Genomic DNA, 12275 nt, shown 5'->3' on the forward strand with positions numbered 1-12275 from the left:
CATTAATTATTGAGTCATTATTAGTTTTACACTTGAGACATGACTCTGCCGTTGACTGTAGAATTTGTGAATTTTGTCTCTTGTATAATTCATACTGTACATTTGTTTATACTGGATTAAGCACACATTTTCATTAACTGTAATTTCATTAGTTATTCTCCAACTTTCCCTCCATCTTGTCCAAACATCAGTTCTTTAAGTCTTGGTTCCAATAGTTAGTAATATTTTTTTCTAAAATGATCAGTTGGATATGATCTCTGCAAGGTTTTGTATATCTTCCCTATTATATGAACATCATTTTCTGACTCAAATAAGATTCCTTCAAGGTTCCTCTGATATCCAAAATATTTAAAATTGAAATTTCATGATAAGCTACTTTTACATTGGTCAGTAGATAGTTTGTAATTCTGTCATGGAAATAAATGTATTTCCTGTTACCAAGTCATGTACGGTTTCTATGCCTTTAGTTTTCCATGTGGATCAATTTATCAGTGAATTCTGAAATGCTATCAAAGGATTGTTCCTTATTAAAACTTCTTGACGCTAGGAGGCAGAATTTTTATGCTTGGAAAAATAACGTTCCCAATGTAAACGGCCTATTTCTCAGGCCCAGATGCAAGAATATGCATATAATTGGAAATATATTAGGATAGATTAGGATAGAAAACACTAAAGTTTCCAAAACTGTCAAAATATTGTCTGTGAGTATAACAGAACTGATTTTGCAGGCGAAAACCTGAGGAAATCCAACCTGGAAGTGCCTCTTATTTTGAAAAATCCCTGTTCCATTGCCTGCCTATCTTTTATTCTGAAAAATGAGCGAGATTTATCAACTTACGTCAGTGGATAGCCAGGTGTCCTTTGATTAGTTCTTGCGGGCGAAAGTGGTCGCTCAACATTTTCTTTCTCTATTGTATTGAATAATTTACCGCCTGGTTGAAATATTATTGATTATTTATGTTAAAAACAACCTGAGGATTGATTATAAAAACATTTGACATGTTTCTACAAACTTTACGGATATTATTTGGAATTTTTGTCTGCCCTTCATGACCTGCCTGAGCCTGTGTATTACTGAACATAACGCACCAACCAAATTGGAGGTTTTTGGATATAAAAATAATCTTTATCGAACAAAAGGAACATTTATTGTGTAACTGGGAGTCTCGTGAGGGCAAACATCCGAAGATCATCAAAGGTAAGCCATTAGTTTTATTGCTTTTCTGACTTTCGTGACCAATCTACATTGCTGCTAGGTGTTTGTAATGTTTTCTCTAGTGATCGATAAACTCACGCAAACGCTTGGATTGCTTTCGCTGTAAAGCATATTTTCAAAATCTGACACGAAAGGTGGATTAACATCAATCTAAGCTGTGTTTTGCACTTGTGATTTCATGAAATTAAAAAATGTTAGTAATTTTTTTTACATTTGGCGCTCTGCAATTTAGCGGTTGTTTCTCTTTATCGAACAAAAGGAACATTTGCTTGTTAATGAAAATGATCCCGCTAAAAGGATCCGTGTGCCAGGAGGTTTTAAGGTTATTTTAGCGAGTGATATTGGTTATTGGTTATTGATATTGGTTTTTGTAGAATAGGTTTCATTTTCTTCCATTTTTTATTATTCTGTTTTTAACTATGAAGTTGTTAATGTTCTTAGCTTTTTCGTTTGAAAATAGAGATATAAAAAGATTCTGGGGATGAGCATGCGCATCTTGAATATTTGTATTTATTTTTTTTATTTTATTTCACCTTTATTTAACCAGGTAGGCTAGTTGAGAACAAGTTCTCATTTGCAACTGCGACCTGGCCAAGATAAAGCATAGCAGTGTGAACAGACAACAACACAGAGTTACACATGGAGTAAACAATAAACAAGTCAATAACATGGTAGAAAAAAGAGAATCTATATACAATGTGTGCAAAAGGCATGAGGTAGGCAATAAATCGAATAATTACAATTTAGCAGATTAACACTGGAGTGATAAATCATCAGATGATCATGTGCAAGAAGAGATACTGGTGTGCAAAAGAGCAGAAAAGTAAATAAATAAAAGCAGTATGGGGGTGAGGTAGATAAATTGGGTGGGTAGTTTACAGATGGACTATGTACAGGTGCAGCGATCGGTTAGCTGCTCGGATAGCAGATTTTTAAAGTTGTTGAGGGAGATAAAAGTCTCCAACTTCAGAGATTTTTGCAATTCGTTCCAGTCGCAGGCAGCAGAGAACTGGAAGGAAAGGCGTCCAAATGAGGTTTTGGCTTTAGGGAAGATCAGTGAGATACACCTGCTGGAGCGCGTGCTACGGGTGGGTGTAGCCATCGTGACCAGTGAACTGAGATAAGGCGGCACTTTACCTAACATAGCCTTGTAGATGACCTGGAGCCAGTGGGTCTGACGACGAACATGTAGCGAGGGCCAGCCGACTAGGGCATACAGGTCGCAGTGGTGGGTCGTATAAGGTGCTTTAGTAACAAAACGGATGGCACTGTGATAAACTGCATCCAGTTTGCTGAGTAGAGTATTGGAAGCTATTTTGTAGATGACATCGCCGAAGTCGAGGATCGGTAGGATAGTCAGTTTTACTAGGGTAAGTTTGGCGGCGTGAGTGAAGGAGGCTTTGTTCCGGAATAGAAAGCCGACTCTAGATTTGATTTTGGATTGGAGATGTTTGATATGAGTCTGGAAGGAGAGTTTGCAGTCTAGCCAGACACCTAGGTACTTATAGATGTCCACATATTCTAGGCCGGAACCGTCCAGGGTGGTGATGCTAGTCGGGCGTGCGGGTGCAGGCAGTGAACGGTTGAAAAGCATGCATTTGGTTTTACTAGCGTTTAAGAGCAGTTGGAGGCCACGGAAGGAGTGTTGTATGGCATTGAAGCTCGTTTGGAGGTTAGATAGCACAGTGTCCAGGGAAGGGCCGGAAGTATACAGAATGGTGTCGTCTGCGTAGAGGTGGATCAGGGAATCGCCCGCAGCAAGAGCAACATCATTGATGTATACAGAGAAAAGAGTCGGCCCGAGAATTGAACCCTGTGGTACCCCCATAGAGACTGCCAGAGGACCGGACAACATGCCCTCCGATTTGACACACTGAACTCTGTCTGCAAAGTAGTTGGTGAACCAAGCAAGGCAGTCATTAGAAAAACCGAGGCTATTGAGTCTGCCGATAAGAATATGGTGATTGACAGAGTCGAAAGCCTTGGCCAGGTCGATGAAGACGGCTGCACAGTAATGTCTTTTATCGATGGCGGTTATGATATCGTTTAGTACCTTGAGCGTGGCTGAGGTGCACCCGTGACCGGCTCGGAAACCGGACTGCACAGCGGAGAAGGTACGGTGGGATTCGAGATGGTCAGTGTTCTGTTTGTTGACTTGGCTTTCGAAGACCTTAGCTAGGCAGGGCAGGATGGATATAGGTCTGTAACAGTTTGGGTCCAGGGTGTCTCCCCCTTTGAAGAGGGGGATGACAGCGGCAGCTTTCCAATCCTTGGGGATCTCAGATGATACGAAGGAGAGGTTGAACAGGCTGGTAATAGGGGGTGCGACAATGGCGGCGGACAGTTTCAGAAATAGGGGGTCCAGATTGTCAAGCCCAGCTGATTTGTATGGGTCCAGGTTTTCCAGCTCTTTCAGAACATCTGCTATCTGGATATGGGTAAAGGAGAAGCTGGGGAGGCTTGGGCGAGTAGCAGCGGGGGGGGCGGGGCTGTTGGCCAAGGTTGGAGTCGCCAGGAGGAAGGCATGGCCAGCCATTGAGAAATGTTTGTTGAAGTTTTCGATTATCACTGACTTATCAGTGGTGACCGTGTTATCTAGCCTCAGTGCAGTGGGCAGCTGGGAGGAGGTGCTCTTGTTTTCCATGGACTTTACAGTATCCCAGAACTTTTTGGAGTTAGAGCTACAGGATGCAAATTTCTGCTTGAAAAAGCTGGCCTTTGCTTTCCTGACTGACTGCGTGTATTGGTTCCTGACTTCCCTGAACAGTTGCATACCGCGGGGGCTCTTCGATGCTATTGCAGTTCGCCACAGGATGTTTTTGTGCTAGTCGAGGGCAGTCAGGTCTGGAGTGAACCAAGGGCTATATCTGTTCTTGGTTCTGCATTTTTTGAACGGAGCATGCTTGTCTAATATGGTGAGGAAGTAACTTTTAAAGAATGACCAGGCATCCTCAACTGACGGGATGAGGTCAATATCCTTCCAGGGTACCCGGGCCAGGTCGATTAGAAAGGCCTGCTCGCAGAAGTGTTTCAGGGAGCGTTTGACAGTGATGAGGGGTGGTCGTTTGACCGTGGACCCGTGGCGGATACAGGCAATGAGGCAGTGATCTCTGAGATCTTGATTGAAGACAGCAGAGGTGTATTTGGAGGGCAAGTTGGTCAGGATAATGTCTATTAGGGTGCCCATGTTTACGGATTTAGGGTTGTACCTGGTGGGTTCCTTGATGATTTGTGTGAGATTGAGGGCATCAAGCTTAGATTGTAGGACTGCCGGGGTGTTAAGCATATCCCAGTTTAGGTCACCTAACAGAACAAACTCTGAAGCTAGATGGGGAGCGATCAATTCACAGATGGTGTCCAGGGCACAGCTGGGAGCTGAGGGGGGTCGGTAGCAGGCAGCAACAGTGAGAGACTTATTTCTGGAGAGATTAATTTTTAAAATTAGAAGTTCGAACTGTTTGGGCATAGACTTGGAAAGTATGACAGAGCTTTGCAGGCTATCTCTGCAGTAGATTGCAACTCCTCCCCCTTTGGCAGTTCTATCTTGACGGAAAGTGTTATAGTTTGGTATGGAAATCTCAGAGTTTTTGGTGGCCTTCCTAAGCCAGGATTCAGACACGGCGAGGACATCAGGGTTGGCAGAGTGTGCTAAAGCGGTGAGTAAGGCAAACTTAGGGAGGAGGCTTCTGATGTTGACATGCATGAGGCCAAGGCTTTTTCGATCACAGAAGTCAACAAATGAGGGTGACTGGGGACATGCAGGGCCTGGGTTTACCTCCACATCACCCGAGGAACAGAGGAGTAGTAGGATGAGGGTGCGGCTAAAGGCTATCAAAACTGGTCGCCTAGAGCGTTGGGGACAAGGAATAAAAGGAGCAGATTTATGGGCGTGGTAGAATAGATTCTGGGCATAATGTGCAGACCAGGGTATGGTGGGGCACGGGTACAGGGGAGGCAAGCCCAGGCACTGGGTGATGATAAGAGAGGTATGTACCCATTGTTCCTCTTTAGTGCAGTTAACTATATGTCTCAAGTAAAAGCCTTGGGTAGTGAGTTGATACAATTACAATCTGGAAGGTTAAAACCATCCTCAGACTCAGGAAGATGTTCAACTTTATTTTTTTATTCTATGAGTTTTAAAGTCATATGACCGAGTATACTTTTTTAAAGAAAGTCTGGTGGGGTAATTAGTAATAACGAAAATAAAAACAAAAACTTTAGCAGCCATTATAAATACATTTATTCTACCGGTAGATGTATGCGAAGATGATTCCATTTAATTAGATATGCTTTCATATTACATATATACTGTAAGTCGCTCTGGATAAGAGCTTCTGTTGAATGACTAAAATATAAATGTAGTATTGTTTGAGTGGCATAAAGTTGTATATTTGTTGTTTGTCGTCACTTATTAAGAATCCTAACTATTTCATATGTTTTTGTGGTCCATTTAAAGGATTTCTGTAGATCGTGAGTTACTCTTTTTATTTCTCTTATTGCCACCATTAGATTTTTTTCATATGTTCATTTTATAACCTGAGATTTGAGTTCTCAGAATATTTTCTTTTAGCAAAGGGGGCATTGAGTTTTCAATATTTGTCAGGTATATCAGGAGATCATCTGCAAATAAGTTTAGTTTAAATTCATGTTTACCAATATTGATACCTTTTTTTGTTTGGGTCCTGCGTAATTCTTTCTGCAAGCGTTTACATTGCCAGTGCAAACAGGAAGGGGGAGAGAGGACATCCCTGTCTTGTGATCCTTTCTAAAGCAATTTCATCAGATAATGTGTTATTAGTGTATATTTTATCAAATATTTTTATTAAATGTATTATTTCAGCTGGAAAGTTGAAATCTTCCAAAGTCTTAAATAGAAAAGGACATTCAAGAAGGTCAAAAGCCTTTTCGGCATCAACAGCCATTATTGCTAAATCTATATCTTATTTTTTTTGTTTATTGTATAAACTGAAACATGTTCTTATATTTGTTTGAAATTGTCTTTTTAATTAACCCTGATTGATAGATAGATATGTAGTCTGGCAAATCTGGTAAGACTTTTTCCAATTCCATGGCTTATAAGATTTGTTATTATTTTATTGTCACAATTGATTACATTTATGGGTCTATAATCAGCAGGGGATTCTCCTGAAATATTATTAACAGATTACTTAAATTGAAAAACTACCCTGCTCATTACCACAAAATAATTATCTGAGTATTCTGTGTGACTTTGTAATGTGTTACCCACAACACTGCTGCAAGTACACTGCTCAAAAAAATAAAGGGAACACTTAAACAACACAATGTAACTCCAAGTCAATCACACTTCTGTGAAATCAAACTGTCCACTTAGGAAGCAACACTGATTGACAATAAATTTCACATGCTGTTGTGCAAATGGAATAGACAAAAGGTGGAAATTATAGGCAATTAGTAAGACACCCCCAAAAAAGGAATGGTTCTGCAGGTGGTGACCACACACCACTTCTCAGTTCCTATGCTTCCTGGCTGATGTTTTGGTCACTTTTGAATGCTGGCGGTGCTTTCACTCTAGTGGTAGCATGAGACGGAGTCTACAACCCACACAAGTGGCTCAGGTAGTGCAGCTCATCCAGGATGGCACATCAATGCGAGCTGTGGCAAAAAGGTTTGCTGTGTCTGTCAGCGTAGTGTCCAGAGCATGAAGGCGCTACCAGGAGACAGGCCAGTACATCAGGAGACGTGGAGGAGGCCGTAGGAGGGCAACAACCCAGCAGCAGGACCGCTACCTCCGCTTTTGTGCAAGAAGGTGCACTGCCAGAGCCCTGCAAAATGACCTCCAGCAGGCCACAAATGTGCATGTGTCTGCTCAAACGGTCAGAAACAGACTCCATGGGGGTGGTATGAGGGCCCGACGTCCACAGGTGGGGGTTGTGCTTACAGCCCAACACCGTGCAGGACGTTTGGCATTTGCCAGAGAACACCAAGATTGGCAAATTCGCCACTGGCGCCCTGTGCTCTTCACAGATGAAAGCAGGTTCACACTGAGCACATGAGCACATGTGACAGACGTGACAGAGTCTGGAGACGCCGTGGAGAACGTTCTGCTGCCTGCAACATCCTCCAGCATGACCGGTTTGGCGGTGGGTCAGTCATGGTGTGGGGTGGCATTTCTTTGTGGGGCCGCACAGCCCTCCATGTGCTCGCCAGAGGTAGCCTGACTGCCATTAGGTACCAAGATGAGAACCTCAGACCCCTTGTGAGACCATATGCTGACACATGCACATTTGTGGCCTGCTGGAGGTCATTTTTCAGGGCTCTGGCAGTGCACCTCCTTGCACAAAGGCGGAGGTAGCGGTCCTGCTGCTGGGTTGTTGCCCTCCTACGGCCTCCTCCACATCTCCTGATGTACTGGCCTGTCTCCTGGCGCCTCCATGCACTGGACACTACGCTGACAGACACAGCAAACCTTTTTGCCACAGCTCGCATTGATGTGCCATCCTGGATGAGCTGCACTACCTGAGCCACTTGTGTGGGTTGTAGACTCTGTCTCATGCTACCACTAGAGTGAGAGCACCGCCAGCATTCAAAAGTGACCAAAACATCAGCCAGGAAGCATAGGAACTGAGAAGTGGTCTGTGGTCACCACCTGCAGAACCATTCCTTTTTTGGGGGTGTCTTGCTAATTGCCTATAATTTCCACCTTTTGTCTATTCCATTTGCACAACAGCATGTGAAATTTATTGTCAATCAGTGTTGCTTCCTAAGTGGACAGTTTGATTTCACAGAAGTGTGATTGACTTGGAGTTACATTCTGTTGTTTAAGTGTTCCCTTTATTTTTTTGAGCAGTGTATATCATCCTATCCTAAAACACTCAGGTAGTGTATTCATAATAACACATTGAAATGGGACATTATTTTATCAATGTTTGGTGTAGGTAATCCATTGATTTTGTACTTCATTCACAAACTACTATGATAATATTGGGAGATTTCCAGTGCACTTTAAACGATTCAGATTATTCTTATTTATAGTGTATCCTGGAGGGGGAAAGAGGAAAATGAGGATAGGATAAAGAGAGGGATGCTTACTTTCCCGGCTTGGCCTCGGCGTCAGGGTCGGAAGAGTCTCGGCTGATCTGCCGTGTCAATCTGCTCTTGAACTCGATGGCCAATCCCGTCTCAACACTCCTCTGGACTGGCAGACGAATTATCTTCTTCTTCCCTTCCTCCTCTGAGAGATAAAGACAGACAGGGGGCATGTTAGCCTTGAGAAGTAACATCTAACTGTTATGTAAAACAGAGAGAGAGAGAGAGACAGATAGGCACGTGTTAGCCTTGAGCGGTAACATTGAACTGTAATATGAAACAGAGAGAGAGACAGACGCATTAGCCTTGAGCGGTAACATCTAACTGTAATTTAACGCAGAGAGAGACTGATAAGTACGTGTTAGCCTTGAGCGGTAACATCTAACTGTAATTTAACGCAGAGAGAGACAGATAAGTACGCGTTAGCCTAGAGCGGTAACATCTAACTGTAATTTAACGCAGAGAGAGACAGACAGGGAACTGTTAGCCTTGAGCGGTAACATCTAACTGTAGTGTAACATATTGATTTGAGGTTCCACACCTGTCAAGAGAGGTCAGCAAACCTCTCCCTTTAGCATCAAATCCTTCACTTTAGCGTCATCATTATTCGTCTCCCTTCGGACGGCCCCGAATTTGTCTGAACCGTCTCAGTGGTTCTCCTCCTGACACTTCGCTTTGCCTTTAATTCCCTATTAAATAGCCAGCATCAGATGGTGACAGGTGGTGCAAATGAGGAAATCAAACCCTCAGTCCCACAGCTCATTTAGACCGTTCTGTTCCATTTAACAGTGTGCATTTTAGCCGTGTTGTAAGATTAACAAAGATTGGATCCAAAAATGTCTATTGTTGGACATCTACAAATCTCCGTTGGTACCAGCAGTTCTCTGTGGCCTTCTCCGCTGGAGATCTGTTGGCACATTGGATTAACTGACTGACCGACTGAATGCAACTTTTTCCAAGTGATATTTGATTTTGTTTTTATTGTGATTTACTCCGTGTTGGGTTGGGATATGTGTTCAGCTGTTGGTGAAACAGTGAATCCTTATCATTTGTATTCCTGTGTGGAACACGTGGAGTTACAGTATGAAGTTATGAATGGATAGTTACTTTGCTACTGAGGTCATCACTAACAGAACCTGAGGTAAGGGACATTTACAAGTAAACCTTAGGTATTAGTACATTTGTGAGATCATTTATGTTGAATATACAGTGCAACCAACATCAAAGAACACAGTTGTTTTGAAGTTCTATCTTTACATATTTAAGGGATTTTATGCAAAGTGTATTTTACAAAACAGGCTTTTAAATAAGTATTTTCAATGGCAGCTTCATTAAATAGTACAAAACACCAGTCTCAACTTCAAGAGTGAAGAGGCGACTCCGGGATGCTCTTTGTTATAGAGTGAAGAGGCGACTCCGGGATGTTCTTTGTTATAGAGTGAAGAGGCGACTCCAGGATGCTCTTTGTTATAGAGTGAAGAGGCGACTCCGGGATGCTCTTTGTTATAGAGTGAAGAGGCGACTCCGGGATGCTCTTTGTTATAGAGTGAAGAGGCGACTCCGGGATGCTCTTTGTTATAGAGTGAAGAGGCGACTCCGGGATGCTCTTTGTTATAGAGTGAAGAGGCGACTCCGGGATGTTCTTTGTTATAGAGTGAAGAGGCGACTCCAGGATGCTCTTTGTTATAGAGTGAAGAGGCGACTCCGGGATGTTCTTTGTTATAGAGTGAAAAAGTTTGGAAAAGTGGTTTAACCACTCATCTCTGTTTTGGATAAATACCGTTGAAGTCTGAAGTTTACGAACACCTTTGCCAAATACATTTAACCTCAGTTTGTTTTTACAATTCCTGACATTTAATCGTAGTAAAAATGCCCTGTCTTAGGTCAGTCACTTTATTTTAAAAATGTTAAATGTCAGAATAATAGTAGAGAGAATTATTTCATCCCATTCCCAGTGGGTCAGAAGTTTACATACACTCAGACTTGCACGTTTTTCTGGGTCTCTATGGTTTTGGTTGAATAGGTTACTCAATGTCTTTCTTAGGTTTTTGCATTCTTCATTAAACCATTTGCAATTGTTGCTACTGTTCTTAGCTTGAATGCTTGAAAAGTTTAGATTTAATATGGAAGCTGAGAGGTCAAATATAGTGTTCAGGCTTTCTACTGCCAAGTTCACACCACTATTACAGTGAAATATTTTGTCCAGGAAGTTGTCTAAAAGGCTTGAATTCGTTGTTACCTAATTGTTTTTTGGTAGTTTTCCGCATTTCCTTCCATCTATAGAATGTCTTAATATTGTGCCGTTTATTTGGCTTTGATGCCTCATGATTAAATAAAGGTTAAATAAAATAAATAAATACAACATTTGAGTATTGCTCTGTTCAGGTTCTGATAATGGTGTTAGTGGACTGTGAATGCTCTGAGAGACTCTGGGTTGAGGTCGGTGATAAAGTAATCCACAGTACTACTGCCAAGGGATGAGCTGTAGGTGTTTCTACCATAGGAGTCTCCTCGAAGCCTACCATTGTACAGACCCTACGTGAGACAGAGCTGCAGGAATTGTGACCTGTTTTTGTTGGTAGCTGTTTGTCCCCATGTGTGCTGAGAGTGTCAGGTTCTTGTCCAGTTCTGGCATTTAGGTCGCCACAGACTAGTACATGTCCCTGGGCCTGGAAATGGTTAATTTCCCCCTCCAGGATGGAGAAGCTGTCATCGTTAAAGTATGGGGATTCTATTGGTGGGGATATAGGTAGCACACCTGAAGACATTTTTCTCTGTTGAGATAATTTCCTCATTCGTTTCTAATTTTCCTGTTTTGACTAATTTAATAGAATGGGTTAGGTCTGCTCTATATCATATTAGCATACCCCATGAGTCTCTTCCATGTTTCACACCTGGTAGTTTGGTGGATGGGACTACCAGCTCTCTGTAACCTAGAGGGCAACCAGGGGGTCCATCTCCTCTATACCACCCACCTGGTAGTTTGGTGGATGGGACTGCCAGCTCTCTGTAACCTAGAGGGCAACCAGTGGGTCCATCTCCTCTGTAATATGTTTCTCTCTGAAGCATCAAACCTCTCCTTTTCTCTCTCTGTAGCATCAACCTTGTCCCTGTCTCTCCCTGTAGCATCAACCTTGTCCCTGTCTCTCCCTGTCTCTCCCTGTAGCATCAACCTTGTCCCTGTCTCTCCCTGTAGCATCAACCTTGTCCCTGTCTCTCCCTGTCTCTCTCTGTAGCATCAACCTTGTCCCTGTCTCTCCCTGTAGCATCAACCTTGTCCCTGTCTCTCCCTGTCTCTCCCTGTAGCATCAACCTTGTCCCTGTCTCTCCCTGTCTCTCCCTGTAGCATCAACCTTGTCCCTGTCTCTCCCTGTAGCATCAACCTTGTCCCTGTCTCTCCCTGTCTCTCTCTGTAGCATCAACCTTGTCCCTGTCTCTCCCTGTAGCATCAACCTTGTCCCTGTCTCTCCCTGTCTCTCCCTGTAGCATCAACCTTGTCCCTGTCTCTCCCTGTAGCATCAACCTTGTCCCTGTCTCTCCCTGTAGCATCAACCTTGTCCCTGTCTCTCCCTGTAGCATCAACCTTGTCCCTGTCTCTCCCTGTAGCATCAACCTTGTCCCTGTAGCATCAACCTTGTCCCTGTCTCTCCATGTAGCATCAACCTTGTCCCTGTCTCTCTCTGTAGCATCAACCCTCTCCCTGTCTCTCCCTGTCTCTCCATGTAGCATCAACCTTGTCCCTGTCTCTCCCTGTAGCATCAACCTTGTCCCTGTCTCTCCCTGTCTCTCCCTGTAGCATCAACCTTGTCCCTGTCTCTCCCTGTCTCTCCCTGTAGCATCAACCTTGTCCCTGTCTCTCCCTGTAGCATCAACCTTGTCCCTGTCTCTCCATGTAGCATCAACCTTGTCCCTGTCTCTCCCTGTAGCATCAACCTTGTCCCTGTCTCTCCCTGTCTCTCTCTGTAGCATCAACCTTGTCCCTGTCTCTCCC

The 12275-nt window shown here is 43.2% G+C and overlaps 1 protein-coding gene across 1 annotated transcript in view; it reads right to left on the reverse strand.

The window, feature by feature from the left end:
- The window catches only part of LOC129830507 (regulating synaptic membrane exocytosis protein 2-like), a 257440-nt gene that overhangs the window by 16136 nt on the left and 229029 nt on the right, over positions 1–12275 (reverse strand). The window contains exon 15 of the mRNA XM_055893080.1: positions 8288–8429. Coding sequence (XP_055749055.1) covers positions 8288–8429 — 142 coding nt within the window. The remainder of the gene's footprint in view (positions 1–8287; positions 8430–12275) is intronic.

This window comes from Salvelinus fontinalis, chromosome 32 (assembly GCF_029448725.1).
Source record: "Salvelinus fontinalis isolate EN_2023a chromosome 32, ASM2944872v1, whole genome shotgun sequence".
Classification (NCBI taxonomy): domain Eukaryota; kingdom Metazoa; phylum Chordata; class Actinopteri; order Salmoniformes; family Salmonidae; genus Salvelinus; species Salvelinus fontinalis.